Source organism: Cucurbita moschata, unplaced genomic scaffold (genome assembly GCF_002738365.1).
Source record: "Cucurbita moschata cultivar Rifu unplaced genomic scaffold, Cmos_1.0 Cmo_Scf00005, whole genome shotgun sequence".
Taxonomy (NCBI): domain Eukaryota; kingdom Viridiplantae; phylum Streptophyta; class Magnoliopsida; order Cucurbitales; family Cucurbitaceae; genus Cucurbita; species Cucurbita moschata.
Genome location: NW_019268521.1, coordinates 1,380,779 through 1,402,732, shown reverse-complemented (window position 1 = coordinate 1,402,732; position 21,954 = coordinate 1,380,779). Strand labels below are relative to the sequence as shown.

The window sequence follows — 21,954 nt, the reverse complement described above, 5'->3', positions numbered from 1 at the left end:
AAAAAAAAAAAAAAAAAAAAAAAAAAAAAAAAAAAAAAAAATTATCTTTTACGAGGAGACGGACGGTTGTGATTCATCCGATTTCTACCGCTACTCATATGAATGACCAACTCCCTTGAAGAACATGCCCCTGTTCTCTATTTCTCCTCCTCCCCTGTTCCAATTCTTCATTTTTCTTCTTCAATGGATTTCCATAATTTCTGCTATAAATACCCCATGTCCATGGCGTCTTCCATCAACCCTTTTCCCCATTTCTTCATTCCTCTCTGTTTTTCCGCTTTCCCGCGGTGGTTCTTGTTCTTCCGGTGGTGGGTTTTCGCCGGATTTTCCTCCGGTGTAGGCTGAGAAGAACAGCATGACGGTTGGTGCTGGAATCACTTTGTCCAATGGGGATTTCACGGTGTTGGGAAATCCTGTCTTGTCTGATGTTCATACTAATATCACTGTCTCGCCGGCGCCTGGCGGCGGCGTGATGAACGGCGCCTTCATCGGAGTGAAATCTGATCAGACTGGTTGCCGGAGAGTTTTCCCTGTTGGGAAACTGATGTATGTTTTTTCTTTTTGTTCTTGTAATTGATTTTAGGTTAAATTAGAATCTGGGAATGTGAAATTTTGTGTTGGATTTGCAGTGGGTTGAGATTCATGTGTGGTTTTCGATTCAAATTGTGGTGGATGACTCAAAGAATGGGGAACTCCGGCAAGGAAATTCCGATCGAGACTCAGTTTCTGGTGGTTGAAGTATGTAACGGCTCTAATGTCGCCGGAAATAAAGAGGAGGGAGCCGCCGTGTACACTGTGTTTCTTCCTATACTTGAAGGCGATTTCAGAGCTGTTCTTCAGGGAAATGAGAATAATGAGCTCGAAATCTGCTTGGAAAGTGGTAAGACGTTTCTACTAGGGAGAGGTTTCCACACATTTATAAAAAATGTTTGGTTCTACTCCCCAACCGACTTGGGATCTCACAATCTACCCTCCTTCGTGGCCCAGCGTCGTTGCTGACACTCGTTCCCTTCTTGAATCGATCTGGGACTCCTCAATCCACCCTCTTGAAGCCCAACGTCCTTGTTGGCACCACCGCTTCGTGTTCACCCCTTGGGGCCCAACTTCCTCGCTGGCACTAGTTCCTTCTTCAATCGATGTGGGACCTCTCGGTCCACCCCCCTCGAAGCTTAGCGTCATTGCTGACACATGACCTCGTGTCCACCTCCTTTGGGGCTCAGAGTCTTTGCTCGCACACCGCTTTGTGTCCACCCCTTTCGGGGTCCAGCGTCCTTGCTGTCGCACCGCTTTGTGTCCATCCCCTTCAGGGCTAACGTCCTTGCTGACATGCCGCCTCGTGTCCACCCCTTTCTGGGCCCAGTGTCTTTGCTGGCACACCGCTTTGTGACCACCCCTTTTTGGGGCCAGCATCCTTGCTATCGCACTGCTTTGTGTCCACCCCCTTTAGGGCCCAGTGTCTTTGCTGGCACACCGCTTTGTGTCCACCCCTTTTTGAGGCCAGCGTCCTTGCTATCACACCGCTTTGTGTCTACCCTTTCAGGGCCCAGCATCCTTGCTGATACATTGCTTTGTGTCCACTCTCTTCCGGGCGAACGTCTTTGCTGGCACACTGCCTCATGTCTATCCCATTCGAGACTCAGCCTTTTCTTTGGCACATCGCCTGGTGTCTAGCTCTGATACCATTTATAACATCTCAATCCAAACCCACTATTTTGGACTTTCTATTTCAGACTTCTCAACGTTTTTAAAACAAGCGGTGGGCATAGACGGTTACAAATTCAAATAAAATCAACACTAAAAACTTAAAAGAACCCATGATCTTTCGAGAACAAGAACATCAAAATCTATATGCACATGAGCATTGAACTGGATAAGATCTTATGATTGTTCTAACTGTTCTTCTAATGGCACCTGAATCTTTGGTTGGTTGCAGGAGATCCTGCTGTAGATGGGTTTGAGGGTAGCCATTTAGTCTTTGTGGCTGCTGGATCAGACCCATTTGATACCATTACATATGCAGTGAAGTAAGCTTTTGATACTCATTTTCATGTTCAATTCTGGATCATATCCATTTGAAACCATTACAATCATCATTATATAGGTCTGTAGAGAATCATTTGCAAACCTTTGCTCATCGTGAGCGGAAGAAGGTATTTCCTTCGTCCCGTAGAACACGTTTCCTCGATTCGAGCTCTCGATCGTTTACAATCAGTATTGTTTAGCTAGTGTATGTTTGATGGTTGGCAGGTGCCTGATATTTTGAACTGGTTCGGCTGGTGCACATGGAACGCTTTCTACACCGAAGTCGACTCGGACGGGGTGAAGCACGGACTCGAGAGGTAGTTTTTGACACGACCCGACATATTCCTCAGCTGAGCTGAAGTTTACTGACACTGAATTTTGCAGCTTAGAGAAAGGGGGAATTCCTCCCAAGTTTGTGATTATTGATGATGGATGGCAATCCGTTAGAAAGGAGGCTACTAGCACTGATTGCAAAGATGATAACCCGACTATGTACGTCGTTTATGTCGAATGATGTTCGGTTTTCTTCGTTAATCGACCGTCGGTCGGGCTAACTCGATTGTATATTCAGCTTTGAAGACAGGTTAACGAACATAAAAGAGAATTACAAGTTTCAGAAAGATGGTAAAAAGGGCGAGCAAGTCAAGAATCCCGAGCTCGGTCTCCAGCATATCGTGTCGTACTTGAAAGAGAAGCACGCAACGAAGTATGTCTATGTTTGGCATGCCATGGCAGGCTACTGGGGTGGTGTGAGTTCTGGAGTTAAAGAGATGGAACGATACGAGCCTAAGCTTGCATATCCCGTTGCGTCTCCTGGGGTCGAGTCGAGCGAGCCATGTGATGCTTTGAATAGCATCACGAAAACTGGACTTGGTCTTGTGAATCCTGAAAAAGTTTTTGATTTCTACAATGAACAACACTCTTATCTTGCATCTGCTGGTGTCGACGGAGTTAAGGTCGATGCTCAAAGCATTCTCGAGACGCTCGGGGCAGGCCATGGTGGAAGAGTTAAACTTACTAGAAAGTATCACCAGGCGCTCGAGGCATCGGTTTCCCGAAACTTTCGTGATAACGGGATCATTTCGAGCATGAGTCACAATACCGACGGTTTATACAGGTGATCTTTGTTTTCCATGTTTGATAATCATGTATGCTCAATGGTTTGATGTTTACGATTTCCTCAGTTCGAAGCGGAACGCTGTTATCCGAACGTCGGACGATTTCTGGCCGAAAGATCCGGCAACTCACACGACCCACATAGCAGCAGTTGCTTACAATTCCCTATTTCTTGGAGAGTTTATGCAGCCAGATTGGGATATGTTCCATGTAAGAACAAGTTATCGTTCGAGTGTCGGTTTTTTCGTTTACTCGATGACATGTTAGAGTCTAACTCGAAAACGTTCTTGATTTCAGAGTGTTCATCCTATGGCGGAGTATCACGGAGCAGCCCGTGCCGTGGGAGGATGTGCTATATATGTCAGGTATGATTTCTCAAAACCGTCTTGTGACTTCAAACGACAGATTCAGAGAGCTAAGCTCGGTCACCATGATTGTATAGTGACAAGCCCGGTCAACATGACTTCGATCTTTTGAAGAAGCTCGTGCTCCCTGATGGCTCTGTTCTGAGAGCTAAGCTCCCCGGACGACCGACGAAGGATTGCCTATTTACGGATCCTGCTCGAGATGGAAAAAGGTTCGTCGAAGTCTAAATTCGATGCGTCGATATAAGCAGAATTGTATTCTAAAGCATTTCTAACTTTGCAGTCTATTGAAGATTTGGAATTTGAATGATCATTCCGGAGTTCTTGGAGTGTTTAATTGCCAAGGAGCGGGATGGTGCAAGTACGAAAAGAAGAACCTCATTCACGACGAAAATCCCGACACGATCACGGGGGTTATTCGAGCAAAAGATGTTAGTTATCTATCGAAGATTGCAGGCGATTCTTCGACCGAGGATGCCGTGATATTCTCCCATCTTCGAGGAGAAGTTGTCTACCTACCACGGGATGCGTCGATGCCGATAACCTTGAAACCTCGGGAATACGATGTCTTTACCGTTGTTCCTGTCAAGGAACTGGCCAATGGTGTCAAGTTTGCTCCCATAGGTTTAATCAAGATGTTCAACTCGGGCGGGGCTGTGAAAGAATTGAACCATCGACCTGGAAGTTCGAATGTATCATTGAAAGTTCGTGGTTCCGGGCCATTCGGGGCGTATTCCTCGAGCAAACCAAAGCGGGTGGCGGTCGACTCGGAGGACGTAGAGTTCATATTTGATGAGGGGACTGGTTTGATCACTGTTGGCTTGAGGGTGCCTGATAAAGAGTTGTATCTTTGGGACATTGGCATTGAACTATGAGAGCAGATTTCATGAGCATCTGTTTTTATTTTCTTTTTCTTTTGTAAATGGGAATAATTCTGCGTTTAGTCGGTGTAACGACCTAAGTTTACCTCTAGCAGATATTGTCCGTCACTTTTAGCTTAAGTTATAAACGTTTACACGTGCTATTTGGGTCACTGAGTTGAGTTATGAAGTATGGAGTTAATAAGTCGGTGTAACAGGTTAAGTCCATCGGTAGCAGATATGTAACAGATATTGTCCGCTTTTATCTGTTACATATCAACGTCAGCCTCACGGTTTTAAAACGTGTCTGTTAGAGAGAGGTTTATATGCCCGGATAAGAAATGCGTCGTTCCCCTCTCCAACCGATGTGGAATCTCGGTTGGATCTCACAATCCACTCCCTTTGGAGGCTCAACATCTTTGTTGGCACACTGTCCAGTGTCTGACTCTGATACCATTTGTAACAGCCCAAACCCCCGTTAGTAGATATTGTTCGACGTCCGCTTTTGCCTGTTATATATTCACGTCAGCCTCACGGTTTTAAAACGTGTCTATTAGGGAGAGGTTTCCATGCCCGTAAAAGGAACGCGTTGTTCCCCTCCCCAACCGATTTGGGATCTCGGTTGGATCTCACAATTCACTCCCCCTTAGAGGCTCAACATCTTCACTGGCACATCGCCCAGTGTCTGGCTCTGATACCATTTGTAATAGCCCAAACCCCCGCTAGCAGATATTGTCTGGCGTCTGCTTTTGCCTGTTACATATCAACGTCAGCCTCATGATTTTAAAACGTGTCTGTTAAGAAGAGTTTTCCATGTCCGTATAAGGAATGCATCGTTCCCCTCTCCAACCGATGTGGGATCTCAGTTGGATCTCACAATCCACTCCCCTTGGAGGCCCAATGTAACAACCTAAAATAATGATAATATGTATTTTGTATTTATGTGTTGTGTGTTTGATGATGATGATGATGATCATAATAATAATAATAATAATAATAATAATAATAATAATAATGATAATAATGATAATAAATAAATTAAAAAAAAAATCGAAACGAAGCAGCTGCTGTAACGGGGGATGAGGGGCGGCGGACGCGTAGGCTGGAGGCGTGGGATGGATGAGTGGATGATTAGAGGATGTGGAAGCGTATTAGGGCTTGATTAGGCTTTAAAAAGGAAGAAAAACGAAGAATGGTGATTAGCGAAAAACCCAGAAAAATAGAGGAGGAAATTTTTGAGAATGAGTTTTGGTTGCTTAAAATTGGACATCAATCGAGGGTAAAGGAAGAGGGGTTGTTGCTGAGGAATTATTTGAGGAAGTGGATACGGCCACGAGCTGAATCGGACGGTGATTCGAAGGTAACGAAAAACCCATATCACCGAACCTTTAAATCTCGATATCTTGATTCATACTGCATAATAAGTTATGAAATAAGGCTTGTTAGAACCGTAGTTAGAAGATCTATAAAGTTGTAGAAGAAATCAGAACGAAATTCGAGCTGTAGAGATGAAATTTTTGCTTCGGGACACAACGGGTATTAAAGGAAAAGATTGGGAAACATTGCAGGGAGGAGAGGTTGAAGACGAGCGCGTGAAGGACACGCGAGGCGCGTGGGAGGCCGCGAGTGGAAGTGCGATTGTGCGCGGATCAGGCGCGTGAGAAATGAACCCCGACCTTGTGTTGGCGCGTGAGGGTGCGTGAGAAGGTATTTTGGCTCCCGGTTTGTCCCGTTCGACTCTTTTTGACCTGTCCTATCAAAATTGGTCTATACTTATGTTGAAATTGATAAAATATAAGTCTAATAGGAAGGAATTGTGTTGAAATACTATTAAACGTACATTCAAGGGGGAAAAGGAGTTCGCAACCAAGTAAGTAGCGTATCGACCTTTGAACTAGTTCTTAACTTGTTTTACAACATGTGAGTATGTTGTTTACCTGATTAAGAGCTTAATATGTTATGATAAGCTTTGATGATATTTAGTGTTTATTGTATATTGTGACTGCTTGCCTGTGATGTAAGCATGATATAAATGATTGTCAGAATGTTCTATGTGTTGATCATGATACATGTATGAAAGCATGCAGTAACTGTAAGTATGTTATGCATGTTAATGGAAAGGTTATGACTCTAGATATGCTTATTGGTTGTTGAGCTATGACTTATTTATATGAGTATGATAGTCTACTAATTCCCGCGGAGTTCCTGGCCAACGCGCTGTGTGCTAAGTCAGGGAGCATGAGTACTCTTGACCGTTGGTATATGAGATAAACAGGCCGCCAGAGCAATTAGTAGACGGGCCGTATTTGACCGAGAGCGAGTCTTACATACGAGTCCGAAAATTCTAGATAAGCATATCGAAGGAGAGTCAGTAACCTAGCTGGAGGTAGCTGAGATACCTCATTAACGAACAGATGACCCTAGTAAGAGAACTAGGAGTCAGTGGTGAATAAAACGTAAAAACACCTGAAAAGATTAGTTATGAATCCGTGAATGATAAGCTAGCTACTTACTGAGTAATCTAATTACTCATCAGAATTATTATAACTTTTCTTTCCAGATGTAGATGCTGCAGGCCAGCCGAGGACGAGACCAGCGGGCTAGAGACTACTGGGAATCCATGTCTGGGTCTGTTATGTAATTATGTTTTCGTTGTCAAGAGTTTACCTTAGTCGTTTTAAGTTTTTTAAAAGTACTGTTTTTTTAAAATATTTTACTGGATGTTTTTAGAAATATTTTGAATTTTATGATTGGATATCAGAGTCTCTTAATATTGTCGATGGTAACTCCTGTTAATCGCGTTGACGATGAGCGGGTGTTACACCCACATCTTCGTTGGCACACTGCCCAGTATCTGGCTTTGGTGTCATTTGTAATAGCCCAAACCCTCGCTAGCAGATATTGTTCGGCGTCCGCTTTTGTCTGTTACATATCAATGTCAACCTCACGATTGTTAAACGTGTCTGTTAGGGAGAGTTTTCCATGCCCGTATAAGGAATGTGTCGTTCCTCTCTCCAACCGATGTGGGATCTCGGTTGGATCTCATAATCCACTCCCCTCGGAGGCTCAACATCTTCACTGGCACACCGCCCAGTGTCTGGCTTTGATACCATTTGTAATCGCCTAAACCCACCAATAACACATGTTGTCTACTTTGGCTTGTTACGTATCCCCGTCAGCTTCACGGTTTTAATACGCGTATATTAGGGAGAGGTTTTCATGCCCGTATAAGGAACACGTTGTTCCCCTCTCCAACCGATGTGGGATCTCGATTGGATCTCACAATCCACTCCCCTTGGAGGCTTAACATCTTCACTGGCATATTACCCAGTGTCTGGCTCTGATACCATTTGTAACAACCTAAACCCACCACTAACACATGTTGTTTGCTTCGGCTTGTTACGTATCCCCGTCAGCTGCACGGTTTTAAAGCGCGTCTATTAGGGAGAGCTTTCCACACCTTATAATGAATGTTTCGTTCCCCTCTCCAACCAATGTGAAATCTCACACTTTTTTATAAGACGTCTTACCCATTAAATAAACAGGTCTTCTTGCAGTGCTAATGTTAAAAACGGCACAAAACAACGACAATTTTGAATTTGATCGAACATGTTAAAGTAGATTATTGATAGAAACAAAGATAAATATGGAACCTTTTACTAACCGAGTCAAATTAGACAACACGACACCATATTCCATTTAGCATATGATCTCGTCGAGGTCAGTTGTCATCCTTATCGTCCCCTTCACTCTTACCATTAGCCCATATTCCTCCCACTTGGCACCATGTAAAGTGTTTCTTTTTGTTTGATAGGGACTACCATCCATTTGGAAGAACACTTAACCTAGAGATAGAGAATGGAGTGGGACTCACTCTCCAATACCAATGGTGAAGAACATTCTACAAAAAGAACCCTAATTTTGTTGGGTCCATTTATCTCGAGAATGATTTGGGTCCATTTATCTCGAGAATGATTAGGATGAAAGTCCCACAGCCTAATTTAGGGAACGATCATGGGTTTATAAGTAAGAAATAACATCTCTATTGGTATACAACCTTTTGGAGAAACCGAAAGCAAAATCATGAAAGCTTATACTCAAAATGGACAATATAATACCATTGCATTGCAGAGATCTTTCGTTACCTAAATGGATTCGGATTATAACTAAGAAAGATGACGTGGCATCAATTGATGAGAATCGAGAATTTTCACTTTTCACTTCCTATCTTTTGATTTTTTTTTTACTTTTACCTTTAGTCTTTTTTTTTTTTTTCAAAAGATAATTCAATCTCATTAGGTTCGATCTTATCTTTTATTCAAATATTTTCTACTTCCCGATATTTATTTCGTAACTAAATAACATCAGTAGATTTAATTTCAAATAAATTAATCATTAAAATTGGTTCGACAAATAATTTTAATATTTTGAAACAAATGAAATGGATATAAACAGTGTGTTGAATAAATTTAAATTTTACAACTAAGGTCTGATAACAATAATTTCATTTATTTGGTTTTTAAAAACAAATTATTTTTATCCATTCTAATAAATATTTGAACTTAATAATTTTTTTTTATTTATAAAATTTGTATTTGATTTTGAAAACTAGAGAAGTATGGTTTCAATGTTTAATTAAAAAAAAATAGTTATGACGTCATAAATTCTATTTTATTTTAATTTAACTGTAATTTAAATATTTTAAGATGAAAAATATGGTTTAAAAAAAGAAACAGACAAAAAAAAAGTAATTAAAAAAACAAATTAAATAGTTATGATGTCATAAATTTTATTATTATTTTTTAATTTAACTATGAATTTAAATATTTTGAGATGAAAAATATGGTTAAAAAAAAGCAGACAAAAAAAAGTTTAATTAAAAAAACAAATTAAATAGTTATGATGCCATAAATTTTATTTTTAATTTAACTGTGAATTTAAATATTTTGAGATGAAAAATATGGTTTAAAAAAAAGAAACAGACAAAAAAAAAGTTTAATTAAAAACACAAATTAAATAGTTATGATGTCATAATTTTTTTTTTGAAATTTAACTGTGAATTTATAAGATGAAAAATATGGTTAAAAAAAAAAGAAATAGACAAAAAAAAGTTTAATTAAAAAAACAAATTAAATAGTTATGAGGTTATGAAATTTATTTTTTAAAATTTAACTGTGAATTAAATATTTTAAGATGAAAAATATGGTTTAAAAAAAAATAAACAGATAAAAAAAAGTTTAATTAAAAAACAAATTAAATAGTTATGATGGCATAAAATTTATTTTTTTAAATTTAACAGTGAATTTAAATATTTTAAGATGAAAAATATGGTTTTAAAAAAAAGGAACAGACAAAAAAAATTAATTCGAAAAATAAATTAAATAGTTATGATGTCATAATTTTTAAAAAAATTTTTAATTTAACTAAATATTTTGAGATAGAAAAATATGGTTTAAAAAAAAAAGAAACAGACAAAAATTAAAAAAATAAATTAAATAGTTATGATGTCATAAATTCTATTTTTTAATTTAACGAATTTAAATATTTTAAAATGAAAAATATGGTTAAAAAAAAAAGTTGGAAAATTGGATTAAAAAAAAGTTGTTAGAAAAGAAGGAGTGGGCCAACTGTAGGGCCCATCACATGGGACCCGCAATAGAAACCCTAATGATCTCACTAAATCTTCATCATCATCATCTTCTTCTTCTTCCCCCAACACACTGTTTGAGTTGCAGTTCATTGGAATCCTCCACCAATTTCAGAACCGGTGCCTTCCATTTTCGACGTTGATAATCTCTGAGCCTTTCCTTCTTGTTTAGAATCTCTTGCTCTGTAACGCTATAGACGTTTCTGTTGTGCTCTCGGAGTAGGGCTGGGAGATGGGTTACTCTTTGATTCCGTCTCAATCTCTCACTGCCGACTCCATTTTGTGTCGATCCTCGTCCATTCGTTCTTCTTCCGGTGCGTGTTTGTCCAATCTCAGCTACGCCAGGTGTTTTTCGTACTCCAGCAAATTTGGATCAACTTCGCTCGAGATTCAGCCATGTGCGGATCGGCTTTCTCCGTTTGGGAAGCTCTATAGGCGAAATGGTTTGGTTCGATGCGTGAAAAATGGCGAGAGGACGATTAAAGAGAGTAAAGGAGGGAAAATTGGGAAGAGAACTGATTTGAAGAAGATTATGATTCTTGGTGCAGGTCCCATTGTGATTGGGCAGGCTTGTGAGTTTGATTATTCTGGTACTCAAGCTTGCAAGGCGTTGAAAGAGGAGGGATATGAAGTGATTTTGATTAATTCGAATCCGGCTACGATCATGACGGACCCGGACTTGGCTGATAGAACTTATGTGACTCCGATGACACCAGAGCTTGTTGAGAAAGTGCTTGAGAAGGAGCGTCCTGATGCTCTGTTGCCGACTATGGGCGGGCAGACTGCGTTAAACTTGGCGGTTGCTTTAGCTGAGAGTGGTGCGCTTGAAAAATATGGGATTGAGTTGATTGGAGCGAAGCTTGATGCAATTAAGAAAGCTGAAGATAGGGATTTGTTTAAACAGGCTATGAAGAACATTGGGGTTAAGACACCGCCTTCAGGGATTGCGACTACGCTTGAGGAATGTGTTGAAATTGCTCATGAGATTGGAGAGTTTCCTTTGATCATTAGACCAGCTTTTACATTGGGGGGAACTGGAGGTGGGATTGCTTACAATAGGGAGGAATTTGAGTCTATTTGTAAGGCGGGTTTAGCGGCGAGCTTGACGTCGCAGGTTCTGGTGGAGAAATCTTTGCTAGGTTGGAAGGAGTATGAGCTTGAGGTCATGAGGGATCTTGCTGATAACGTGGTGATCATTTGCTCCATTGAGAATATTGATCCTATGGGGGTTCATACTGGGGATTCCATAACTGTGGCACCTGCTCAAACTTTGACTGATAAGGAGTATCAGCGGCTGAGGGATTATTCCATTGCTATCATTAGGGAAATTGGTGTCGAATGTGGTGGTTCAAACGTGCAATTTGCTGTCAATCCAGCTGATGGTGAGGTGATGGTGATTGAAATGAACCCGAGAGTTTCAAGGTCCTCTGCTCTGGCTTCCAAGGCTACAGGTTTTCCAATAGCAAAGATGGCTGCTAAATTGTCAGTTGGGTATTCATTGGATCAGATTCCTAATGACATAACAAAGAAAACGCCTGCAAGTTTTGAGCCTTCCATTGATTACGTGGTGACAAAGGCAGGTTTATTTTACTTGAGATTTGTTCGTCATATTTTGAGTTGTTTTGGAATTGAAATTTATGGGATATTGGTTCGTGGATTAAGCTATGCATGTAGATCATATTATACTGGAAAGTTTGGCATGGTTGTAGTTTTTGATTCGTTTAACACGTTTAACTTTGTTCGAAGTTCATATGCCTGCCTAGTCTTGGAAGATAACTAGCGAGCTCATATCTTATTTAGTCAACTGAGGAGTAACAGAGTTCGTGGTTTCCAAATCTATCTTAGTTATTTTGTGTATAAAAAATCCAAATTTGTACAGTCTTATGATGGAACAGCTCAAGCCCACCGCTAGTAGATGTTGTCCTCTTTGGGCTTTCCCTTCCGGACTTCCGCTCAAGATTTTAAAACGCGTCTGCTAGGGAGAGGTTTCCACACCCTTATAAAAAATGTTTTGTTTCCCTCTCCAACCGATGTGGGATCTCACAATTCACCCTCCCTTTGGTGCCCAGGTCCTCGCTGGCACACCGGCTGATGTCCACCCCCCTTCAGGATTCATCCTTCTCGCTGGCACATCGTCCGGTGTTTGGCTCTGATACCATTTGTAACGGCCCAAGCCCACCGCTAGTAGATATTTTCCTCTTTCGGCTTCCCCTCAAGGTTTTAAAACGCGTCTGTTAGGGAGAGATTTCTACACCCTTATAAAGAATGTTTTGTTTTCCTCTCCAATCGACGTGGGATGTCACATATAAATATTGAGTATTACATAGAAGATTTTGAGTATGCATTTTCTTCCTTTGTGTGTTACCAGTTTCCTTTAAATATTCTTTCTTACAGGTTAACAACTTTGTGATTTATAGACGAAAATTTGTCCTTGCTATTATTTTCTTATTCATTTTTAGAAAGTTTGATGTACGTATATGATTAATGCAGCATTGCCATATCTTCCTGTTAGCTTACTTGATGACAGTTGATACTTTACACATGTTTTGATCTTCATTACTAGTGACCCTGCTTTCTCTCCACATCTGTCTCCCACGTCTTTATCTCTCTTCTTCCTTATAGTAAGTTGTTTCTGCATGTTTTTTTTGTTGCAGATTCCCAGATTTGCTTTCGAAAAGTTCCCGGGTTCTCAACCGATATTGACTACTCAGATGAAATCAGTTGGTGAAGCTATGGCTCTTGGCCGCACTTTCCAAGAATCCTTTCAAAAAGCTGTAAGATCATTGGAATGTGGCTACTCTGGATGGGGTTGTGAACCCATTAAACAACTTGATTGGGATTGGGAACAATTGAAGTATAGCCTCCGAGTTCCTAATCCCGATCGCATTCATACTGTATACGCTGCAATGAAGAAGGGAATGAAAGTGGATGATATTCACGAGCTGAGTTACATTGACAAGTGGTTTCTTACTCAGTTAAAGGAGTTGGTGGATGTGGAGCAATACCTCTTGGCTCAAAGCTTGTCTAATTTGACAAAGGAAGATTTCTATGAAGTGAAAAGAAGAGGTTTCAGTGATAAGCAGATAGCATTTGCCACTAAATCAACTGAGAAGGAGGTGCGCTCTAAGAGAATATCTTTGGGTGTCCTCCCAGCTTATAAACGGGTGGATACATGTGCTGCAGAATTTGAGGCAAACACCCCTTACATGTATTCTTCTTATGATTTTGAGTGTGAATCAGCCCCAACTCAAAAGAAAAAGGTCTTGATCTTGGGTGGTGGCCCGAACCGTATTGGTCAGGGTATTGAATTTGACTACTGTTGCTGCCATACTTCATTTGCTCTGCAGGTTTGTGTTCCTTTTTTCAGTATTTCCTGGTCATTAGTTGTAACAACCCAAACCCACCGCTAGTAGATATTGTTCTTTTTGGGCTTACTTTCCGGGCTTTTTAAGCCCAAAGAAGACAACATCTGCTAATGTTGAGCTTGGGCTGTCAAAAATAGTATCAAAGTCAGACATCGAGCGGTGTGCCAGTGAGGATATTGGGCCCCCAAGGGGGGTGGATTGTGAGATCCCACATCGGTTGGAGAGGGGAACAAAACATTTCTTATAAGTGCGTGGAAACCTCTCCCTAGTAGACACGTTTTAAAACATTGAGGGGAAGCCCAAAGAGGAGGACAATATCTGTTAGTGGTGGGCTTGGGCTGTTACAAATGGTATTAGAGCCAGACATCCAGCAGTGTGCCAACAAGGATGTTGGCCCCCAAGGGGGGTGGGCTGTGAGATCCCACATCGATTGGAGAGGGGAATGAAATATTCCTTATAAGTGTGTGGAAACCTCTCCCTAGTAGACACACTTTAGGGGAAGCTCGAAAGGGGAGCCCCAAAGAGGACAATATTTGCTAGCAGTGGGCTTGGGCTATTACAAATGGTATCAGAGCCAGACACCGAGCGGTGTGCCAGCAAGGATGCTGGCCCCCAAGGGAGATGGACTATGAGATCCCACATTGATTGGAGAGGGAAATGAAACATTCCTTATAAGTGTGTGGAAACCTCTCCCTAGTAGACACGTTTTATGGGAAGCTCGAAAGGGGAAATCCAAATAGCGCAATATCTGCCAGCGGTGGGCTTGGGCGGTTACTCATGTAACCTAGTATGACTGACTTTGATTCTATCTGATGCAATCTTATAATACTAAGTTACTCTGAGTAACACTTTTAGCACTTGTGCTGCATATCTTACTTTTTATCATGTACGATGGATGGTTATTATTTATCCTAGCTTGTTACTTTAAATTTGCATTCAACTTCTTGGTTTTGCAGGATGCTGGATATGAGACAATCATGATGAACTCAAATCCCGAAACAGTGTCAACAGATTACGATACAAGTGATCGGCTGTACTTCGAACCCTTGACAGTTGAAGATGTTTTTAACATTATTGCTTTGGAACGTCCAGACGGCATCATTGTGCAATTTGGAGGTCAAACGCCATTGAAATTGGCTCTCCCCATACAGCGGTTTTTAGATGAGAACAAGCTCAAATGTGCCAGTGGTGATGGCTATGTTCGCATATGGGGAACTTCTCCCGACTCCATAGATGCGGCCGAAGACAGAGAAAGGTTCAATGCGATCCTTAACGAGTTAAAGATAGAACAACCAAGAGGGGGCATTGCCAAGAGTGAAGCTGATGCACTCTCCATTGCTAAGGATATAGGTTATCCGGTTGTTGTTCGACCGTCTTATGTTCTAGGTGGTAGGGCAATGGAAATTGTGTACAGTGACGACAAACTCGTTACTTACCTTGAAAATGCTGTGGAAGTGGATCCCGAACGTCCCGTATTAGTCGACAAATATCTATCTGATGCTATTGAAATCGATATCGATGCATTAGCTGATTCACATGGGAATGTGACAATTGGTGGGATAATGGAGCATATTGAGTTGGCTGGCGTCCATTCGGGCGACTCTGCTTGTTCACTCCCAACGAAAACAATCCCATCGTCTTGCCTCGACACCATCAGGAACTGGACAACAAAATTGGCCAAGAGGCTAAATGTCTGTGGGCTTATGAACTGTCAGTATGCAATCACCATGGCAGGGGAGGTTTTCTTGCTCGAGGCAAATCCACGCGCTTCCCGTACCGTCCCATTTGTATCTAAAGCAATCGGGCACCCATTGGCGAAGTATGCTTCCCTTGTGATGTCTGGGAAGTCTCTATATGAGCTTGGCTTCACCAAAGAGGTGATCCCGAAACACGTGTCGGTGAAGGAAGCCGTCCTTCCTTTCGAGAAGTTTCAAGGCAGCGATGTGATATTAGGACCTGAAATGAGGAGCACTGGTGAGGTTATGGGTCTTGATTTCCAGTTTCCTATTGCATTTGCAAAAGCTCAAATAGCTGCAGGGAATAAGCTACCACTTTCTGGAAGTCTGTTCCTCAGTTTGAACGACTTAACAAAGCCTCACCTCTCCAAAATAGCCAAGGCATTCTTAGAGCTCGGATTCAGCATCATCGCAACTTCTGGAACCGCTCACGTTCTCGAATCGGAAGGCATTCCCGTCGAGCGAGTGCTGAAGCTGCACGAGGGGCGACCTCACGCCGGTGACATACTTGCTAATGGACAGATTCAGCTAATGATTATCACTAGTTCTGGCGATGATCTCGATCAGATCGATGGACGTCATTTGAGGCGAATGGCTCTTGCATACAAAGTCCCTATAATAACGACAGTGGCTGGAGCATTGGCAACTGCAGAAGCCATAAAGAGCCTCAAAACGAGCTCGGTTTCGATGATTCCTCTTCAGGACTACTTCGTCGAGACTAAAAGCGGGAGTCGAACGGAGGACTTGCAGTCGGCTTCGATATGATTCTGCTGTATATAGTAAGTGTTTATAATGCTTCAATTACAAGTTCTAACCCATAAATTATTAGTTATTCATTATGGTTTCGCCTTCTGTTCTTCCCAGGCTCTCTCAAAGTTTGGCTTCGCTATTCCTTGTGTAGTAAGCTTACCGTAGCAAATTTTAGACTGGAAGACGGCTGTTTTGGTATGGACTTGAACTTGTATAATTTGTTGACCTTTTTGATCTGCTAATAATATTCCATATATGAAATTAGAGCGGGTTGTGAGTTGGGTCGGATTGAGTCGGGATATTTTTCAGGTCCAACCCAGTTGTTCGGATTTTAATTTTGTCAACCTAAATAGCCTTATTAAATAATATACCTAATGTAATCATAATATGTTGGGTTTCGATGAGTTCGAGTTGTTCAAGTCATTTATTTAAATTTTTGTTTTTAATAAAAATAAAAGTAATGATCTCGAAGATTTTTTTTTTTTATTAAAAATATATTATATGTTATATCAACAATTAGATTTTTCGATGGTTTGTTTTTCATCGTTTTGTTCCCTTCCCCTCAATCAAAGGCTATAATAATGTTCGGAGATTTTACCTTTTTGCCCTTATCGCTATATGTTTCCATGTGCAAATGTACTTGATGTTGGGACTGGAAAGTGAGAGTGTTCGTGGATTGTGTTGGGTTAGATTAGGTTGAGACATTTTTCAAATTGATTCCTAACTCTTCAGGTCGTAAAGTTTTCAACTCAAACAAAATTCAACCCAACCTAACCATAAATTTTATAGGTTCAGTTGGTTCGGATTGCATCGTTGGATATATTTGTGAGGTCCCACATTAGTTGAAGAAGATATATTTGTGAGATCCCACATTAGTTGAAGAAGGGAACGAAGTATTTGTTGAAAAGGTGTGAAAACCTCTCTCTACTAGACGCGTTTTAAAACTGTTAGGCTGACAATGATTCGTAACGGGCCAAAGTGGAAAATATTTGCTAGTGGTGAGGTTAGGCTATTACAAAGGGTATCAGAGCTAGATACTGAGCAGTGTGTTAACGAGGACGCTGTACTCTCAAGTATATGAAAACTTCTTCCTAGCGTACGCGTTGTAAAACGGTAAAGCTGGCAGCGATATATAACAGACTAAAATGAACAATATCTACTAACACTATGTTTGAGCAATTACAGAAACACAATTTTTACTAACAGCACGCTTGGAACATGAAAGTTCTTATAAATATAAAACACATCATACAACCTTAATGAACATTAATCAATCAATGGGCCCTCCATACATAAAGTAGGCAACCCAACACCACAAGCAAAGGAAAAACCAACACCTCGTCCCCCACACGAAAGACTTTTAACTTCTTTCACTTTCTCGGGAAAATGATTTAGGGTTCGTTTGTAATTATCTTTAAATACTCGTAAACATTTTATTTTTCATTAAAAAAAACACTTCAAAAAATTATTTCGAACTGAAAAAAAATCTTGTTTTACTGAAATCGTACGCGTAAAAAAATATAAACTAAGGATCGAGAAGAATCGTACCTATACTTGTCACAAATCAATCTCTCGATTTCTACTTCTTTAGCATGTGTGTGGTACAACAAATATTTTCAATGATTGAACGACTCAATCCCAATTTTATATTTAGATCTCGAGACCATAAGGTTATATGTAAAATGGAATGAAAAGTATAATAAAAGTAAGAGCTACGCTATTGTGACACCTAAAACATAATAATGATATAAGGACTTGATGGTTACAAGTTGGGTATATAATGGCTGCCTACCAACTGTAGTAATGATAGGAGAGGGTAGCTCAATCGGTTGTTCGATATGTGAATGCATGCATTCCACGTCAATGATGATCGATAAATTGTATGGATTAAAGTCGGGATATAAACTATCAAATCGAACATAGTTCTACAAATCACTTAATATGCCCACACTGCTCGGAAACTGCTCGGAATCTAGCTCTGATACCATTTGTAATAGCCCAAGCCCACTGTTAGCAGATATTGTCCTCTTTAGGCTTTTTCTTCCGGGCGACTTGAGTGTCTAGCATCCTTGCTGGCACGCTGTTCGAAATCTGGCTCTAATACTATTTGTAACAACTCCAGCCCACCGCTAGCAGATATTGTCCTCTTTAGTTTTTTTCTTCCAGGCGACTTGAGTGCCTTGCGTCCTTACTGACACACTTCTCGAAATCTAGCTCGGATACCATTTGTAACAGCTCAAGCCCACCGCTAGTAGATATTGTCCTCTTTAGCTTTTTTTTTCGGGTGGCTTGAGTGCTTAGCGTCCTTACTGCACATTTCTTGAAATCTAGCTCTGATACCATTTGTAATAACCTTAGCCCACCGCTAGCAGATATTGTCCTCTTTAAGCTTTTTCTTCCGGGCGACTTGAGTGTCTAGCATCCTTGCTGGCATGCTGTTCGAAATCTGGCTCTGATACTATTTGTAACAGCTCCAGCCCACCGCTAGCAGATATTATCCTCTTTAGGTTTTTTTTCTTCCAGGCAACTTGAGTGCCTTGCGTCCTTACTGACACACTTCTCGAAATCTAGCTCGGATACCATTTGTAACAGCTCAAGCCCACCGCTAGCAGATATTGTCCTCTTTAAGCTTTTTCTTCCGGGCGACTTGAGTGTCTAGCATCCTTGCTGGCATGCTGTTCGAAATCTGGCTCTGATACTATTTGTAACAGCTCCAGCCCACCGCTAGCAGATATTATCCTCTTTAGGTTTTTTTTCTTCCAGGCAACTTGAGTGCCTTGCGTCCTTACTGACACACTTCTCGAAATCTAGCTCGGATACCATTTGTAACAGCTCAAGCCCACCGCTAGTAGATATTGTCCTCTTTAGCTTTTTTTTTTCGGGTGGCTTGAGTGCTTAGCGTCCTTACTGCACATTTCTCGAAATCTAGCTCTGATACCATTTGTAATAACCTTAGCCCACCACTAGCAGATATTGTCCTCTTTAAGCTTTTTCTTCCGGGCGACTTGAGTGTCTAGCATCCTTGCTGGCCTAGCAGATATTGTCCTCTTTAAGCTTTTTCTTCCGGGCGACTTGAGTGTCTAGCATCCTTGCTGGCATGCTGTTCGAAATCTGGCTCTGATACTATTTGTAACAGCTCCAGCCCACTGCTAGCAGATATTGTCCTCTTTAGGTTTTTTTTCTACTAGGCAACTTGAGTGCCTTACGTCCTTACTGACACACTTCTCGAAATCTAGCTCGGATACCATTTGTAACAGCCCAAGCCCACCGCTAGTAGATATTGTCCTCTTTAGGTTTTTTTTTCCGGGTGGCTTGAGTGCCTAGCGTCCTTACTGCACACTTCTCGAAATCTAACTCTAATACCATTTGTAATAACCTTAGCCCATCGCTAGCAGATATTGTCCTCTTTAAGCTTTTTCTTCCGGGCGACTTGAGTGTCTAGCATCCTTGCTGGCACGCTGTTCAAAATCTGGCTCTGATACCATTTGTAACAGCTCCAGCCCACCGCTAGCAGATATTGTCCTCTTTAGGCTTTTTCTTCCGGGCGGCTTGAGTGTCTAGCGTCCTTACTGGCACACTTCTCGAAATCTGGCTCGGGTACCATTTATAAAAGCCCAAGCCCATCACTAGCCGATAATATCCACTGAGGTTTCCACGTCCTTATAAAAAAATTTAAGGCATTAATATTTGTTGTTTGATATTAAAAAAAAATCCAAAAGAGTTAATATGGTAAAAATATAACATAATTAATTTAATTAATTAATATTAATTCATAATTATTATTTATCTTTAATTAATTAGTAAATATCAATATATTATTTGGACTTGATAAATTTTAACTAACGTTTATAATTACTTGGTAGTAATATTTTATGTTATTTTACTCTTTATATAAAATTTATTATTATTATTTAATTAATTATTTTTTTATTTAATATTATATTATACTAAATTGATTATTTGTCAAAATGTCTAATGAAATATTAAAAAGTTCTAAAAACAAAATTTTAGTTTAATTTGATAATGAATTTATCTTCAAAATCTACCGACCGTCATGGTCGTACATCTTCAACCATGCAGTGCCGTGATCTTGATACGCTCACGACAAGTTTTAAGGACTCAAGTCCCATTCACATTTTCTTGTCCGGTTTTGTGGCTTCTTTAGATTATCGGCGAGGTTAGTCTTTGCCAACCGAACACAACTCGTGCGGAATCCATGCTTGATCGCCCACACACGTCATTCGTGCGTGCATGTTCAATCGTGTGCAATACAATCACGTCACATCTCATTGTCATCTCGGTTCCCAACAACACAATCCATGCATCGTGATACCATCTCATATCTTAGAAAAACATCAACCATCTAGGTTTGCTTGAACACATCCGTTGGGAACTGACCCACGTGTAGATCATTCATCAGGATATCCCGAACATTCATCCATCCGGGTGCCCTCGAGTATCAGACTCTCCCGTGTCCATGCTACTAAACCATTTACGACATACGTTTCAGATAGTAGTGCATAATCCAACCTCTAATACACGAGTTGGAGCGCAATACCGACAATGTCGTACGATACTATCTTTGAAATACCCTTCTTAAAAAGGAAGTCATCTGAGACATTTGTCTTGTGACGCTCGCCCACGTTGTGACACATATCTGTGCCATAGGTTAGCTCGCCCACGTTGTCTCGAACCCAAAAGTGTTTTAGTTTTTTTTTTTTATTTTATTATTATTATTATATAACTAATATGTAAAGAGTTAAAATAAATTAAAATTTTATATTATTTTTTAATCTAAAATTCCAAAAAATATATATTATCCCATACTATTTTTCGTACAATGTAATAATATTTTTTAATACTATAAGAAACTATTTCATTAATTAGAATCTTTATAATAAGTGAACTAAATAAATAAATAAAAATAATATATATTTTTTAATTTATAACCCTAAATTATATTTTATTTTTATTTTATATGTTTTAATAATAACATTTAACTAAATCCATTAAACCTTATTTTATATTTACTAAAATTAAACTATAAATTTCGAGACAAATCACATGGTAGGTATTTAACTAACCTTATCTCTAATTTCTATGTTATATTAGTAACGGAAATTTCATCGATTTTGAACGTCGAACATTTACAAGTAATAAATAATTACTAATATTGGTTATAAATGACAAAAACTGAAAGTACGGTAAGGTTGTAATCCTATTTTCGGATTGGTCGAGTTGATCCGACAAAAAAAAAAAATCCGTAAACCAATTGAAATTTTCGATTTTTCTAAAATTCAACTCAATCCAAACCGTAAAAAATCTAACCCAGATCGAATTGATCCGACTAAAAAGAAAAAAAAAATCAACCCACTAATCGATTACAATTTTTGATATTTCTAAAATTCAATCTAATCTAAATCCGAAAAAATCAAACCCAACCCGAATTTTACTGTTGGATTAGGTTAGGTAGTAGGGGTGTACATGGTTCAAGTTAGGTTGGGTTGAGGAATTTTTTTGACCCAACCCAAAAGTTTAGGTTGGTTGGTTGGGTAACTCAACCCAACCCAAAAATTTTCACAACCCAACCCTTTATTCTCGGGTTGGGTTGTTAAAAGAAAAATTATTTATCCACAATTTATAATTATTTCGATACATTTTTAATTTTTAAATAAAAGATAATTAAAAATTGACAAACAAACACAAATCCATCTGTAATTAAAATTTAAAGATAATATATATATATAACAAAAAAATATATATATATTATAAAATTTGAAGTATAATTAAAATTAATATTTTTTTATAATAATACCTTCCCCTCCAACCCCTTCACCAAAATAGGTTTTATTATTATTATTATTATTATCAATCAAATAATTGATTAAAAAAAAATTGGATTTTTCTCATTCAATTATTAATAAAACAATAATTCATGGGTCCCGCGTCTCTTTGGTCACTAAATGCGGTGTCAGAACCGTAACATATAAAAATATAAATATAAATAAAATAAAATAAAATAACACAACCCATACAGAAAATATTACACAAATAATTTATTATGTATTTATAAAAAATTAAATACATATAGAG

At 39.5% G+C, this 21,954-nt stretch overlaps 2 protein-coding genes across 2 annotated transcripts; both read left to right on the top strand.

Moving 5' to 3' along the window:
- Positions 1–169: 169 nt before the first annotated feature.
- LOC111443610 (probable galactinol--sucrose galactosyltransferase 1) lies at positions 170–4,568 on the top strand. Its single transcript, XM_023081506.1, has 11 exons — positions 170–546; positions 630–880; positions 1,934–2,024; positions 2,102–2,150; positions 2,248–2,339; positions 2,407–2,514; positions 2,594–3,139; positions 3,207–3,348; positions 3,436–3,503; positions 3,581–3,715; positions 3,787–4,568. The coding sequence occupies exons 1-11, from the start codon at positions 356–358 to the stop codon at positions 4,376–4,378; spliced, it is 2,265 nt and encodes a 754-aa protein (XP_022937274.1). The 5' UTR covers positions 170–355; the 3' UTR covers positions 4,379–4,568.
- A 5,489-nt stretch (positions 4,569–10,057) lies between these two features.
- LOC111442971 (carbamoyl-phosphate synthase large chain, chloroplastic-like) lies at positions 10,058–16,125 on the top strand. The gene is made up of 4 exons (XM_023080547.1): positions 10,058–11,586; positions 12,665–13,357; positions 14,332–15,890; positions 15,976–16,125. The coding sequence occupies exons 1-3, from the start codon at positions 10,243–10,245 to the stop codon at positions 15,874–15,876; spliced, it is 3,582 nt and encodes a 1,193-aa protein (XP_022936315.1). The 5' UTR covers positions 10,058–10,242; the 3' UTR covers positions 15,877–15,890; positions 15,976–16,125.
- Positions 16,126–21,954: the final 5,829 nt, after the last annotated feature.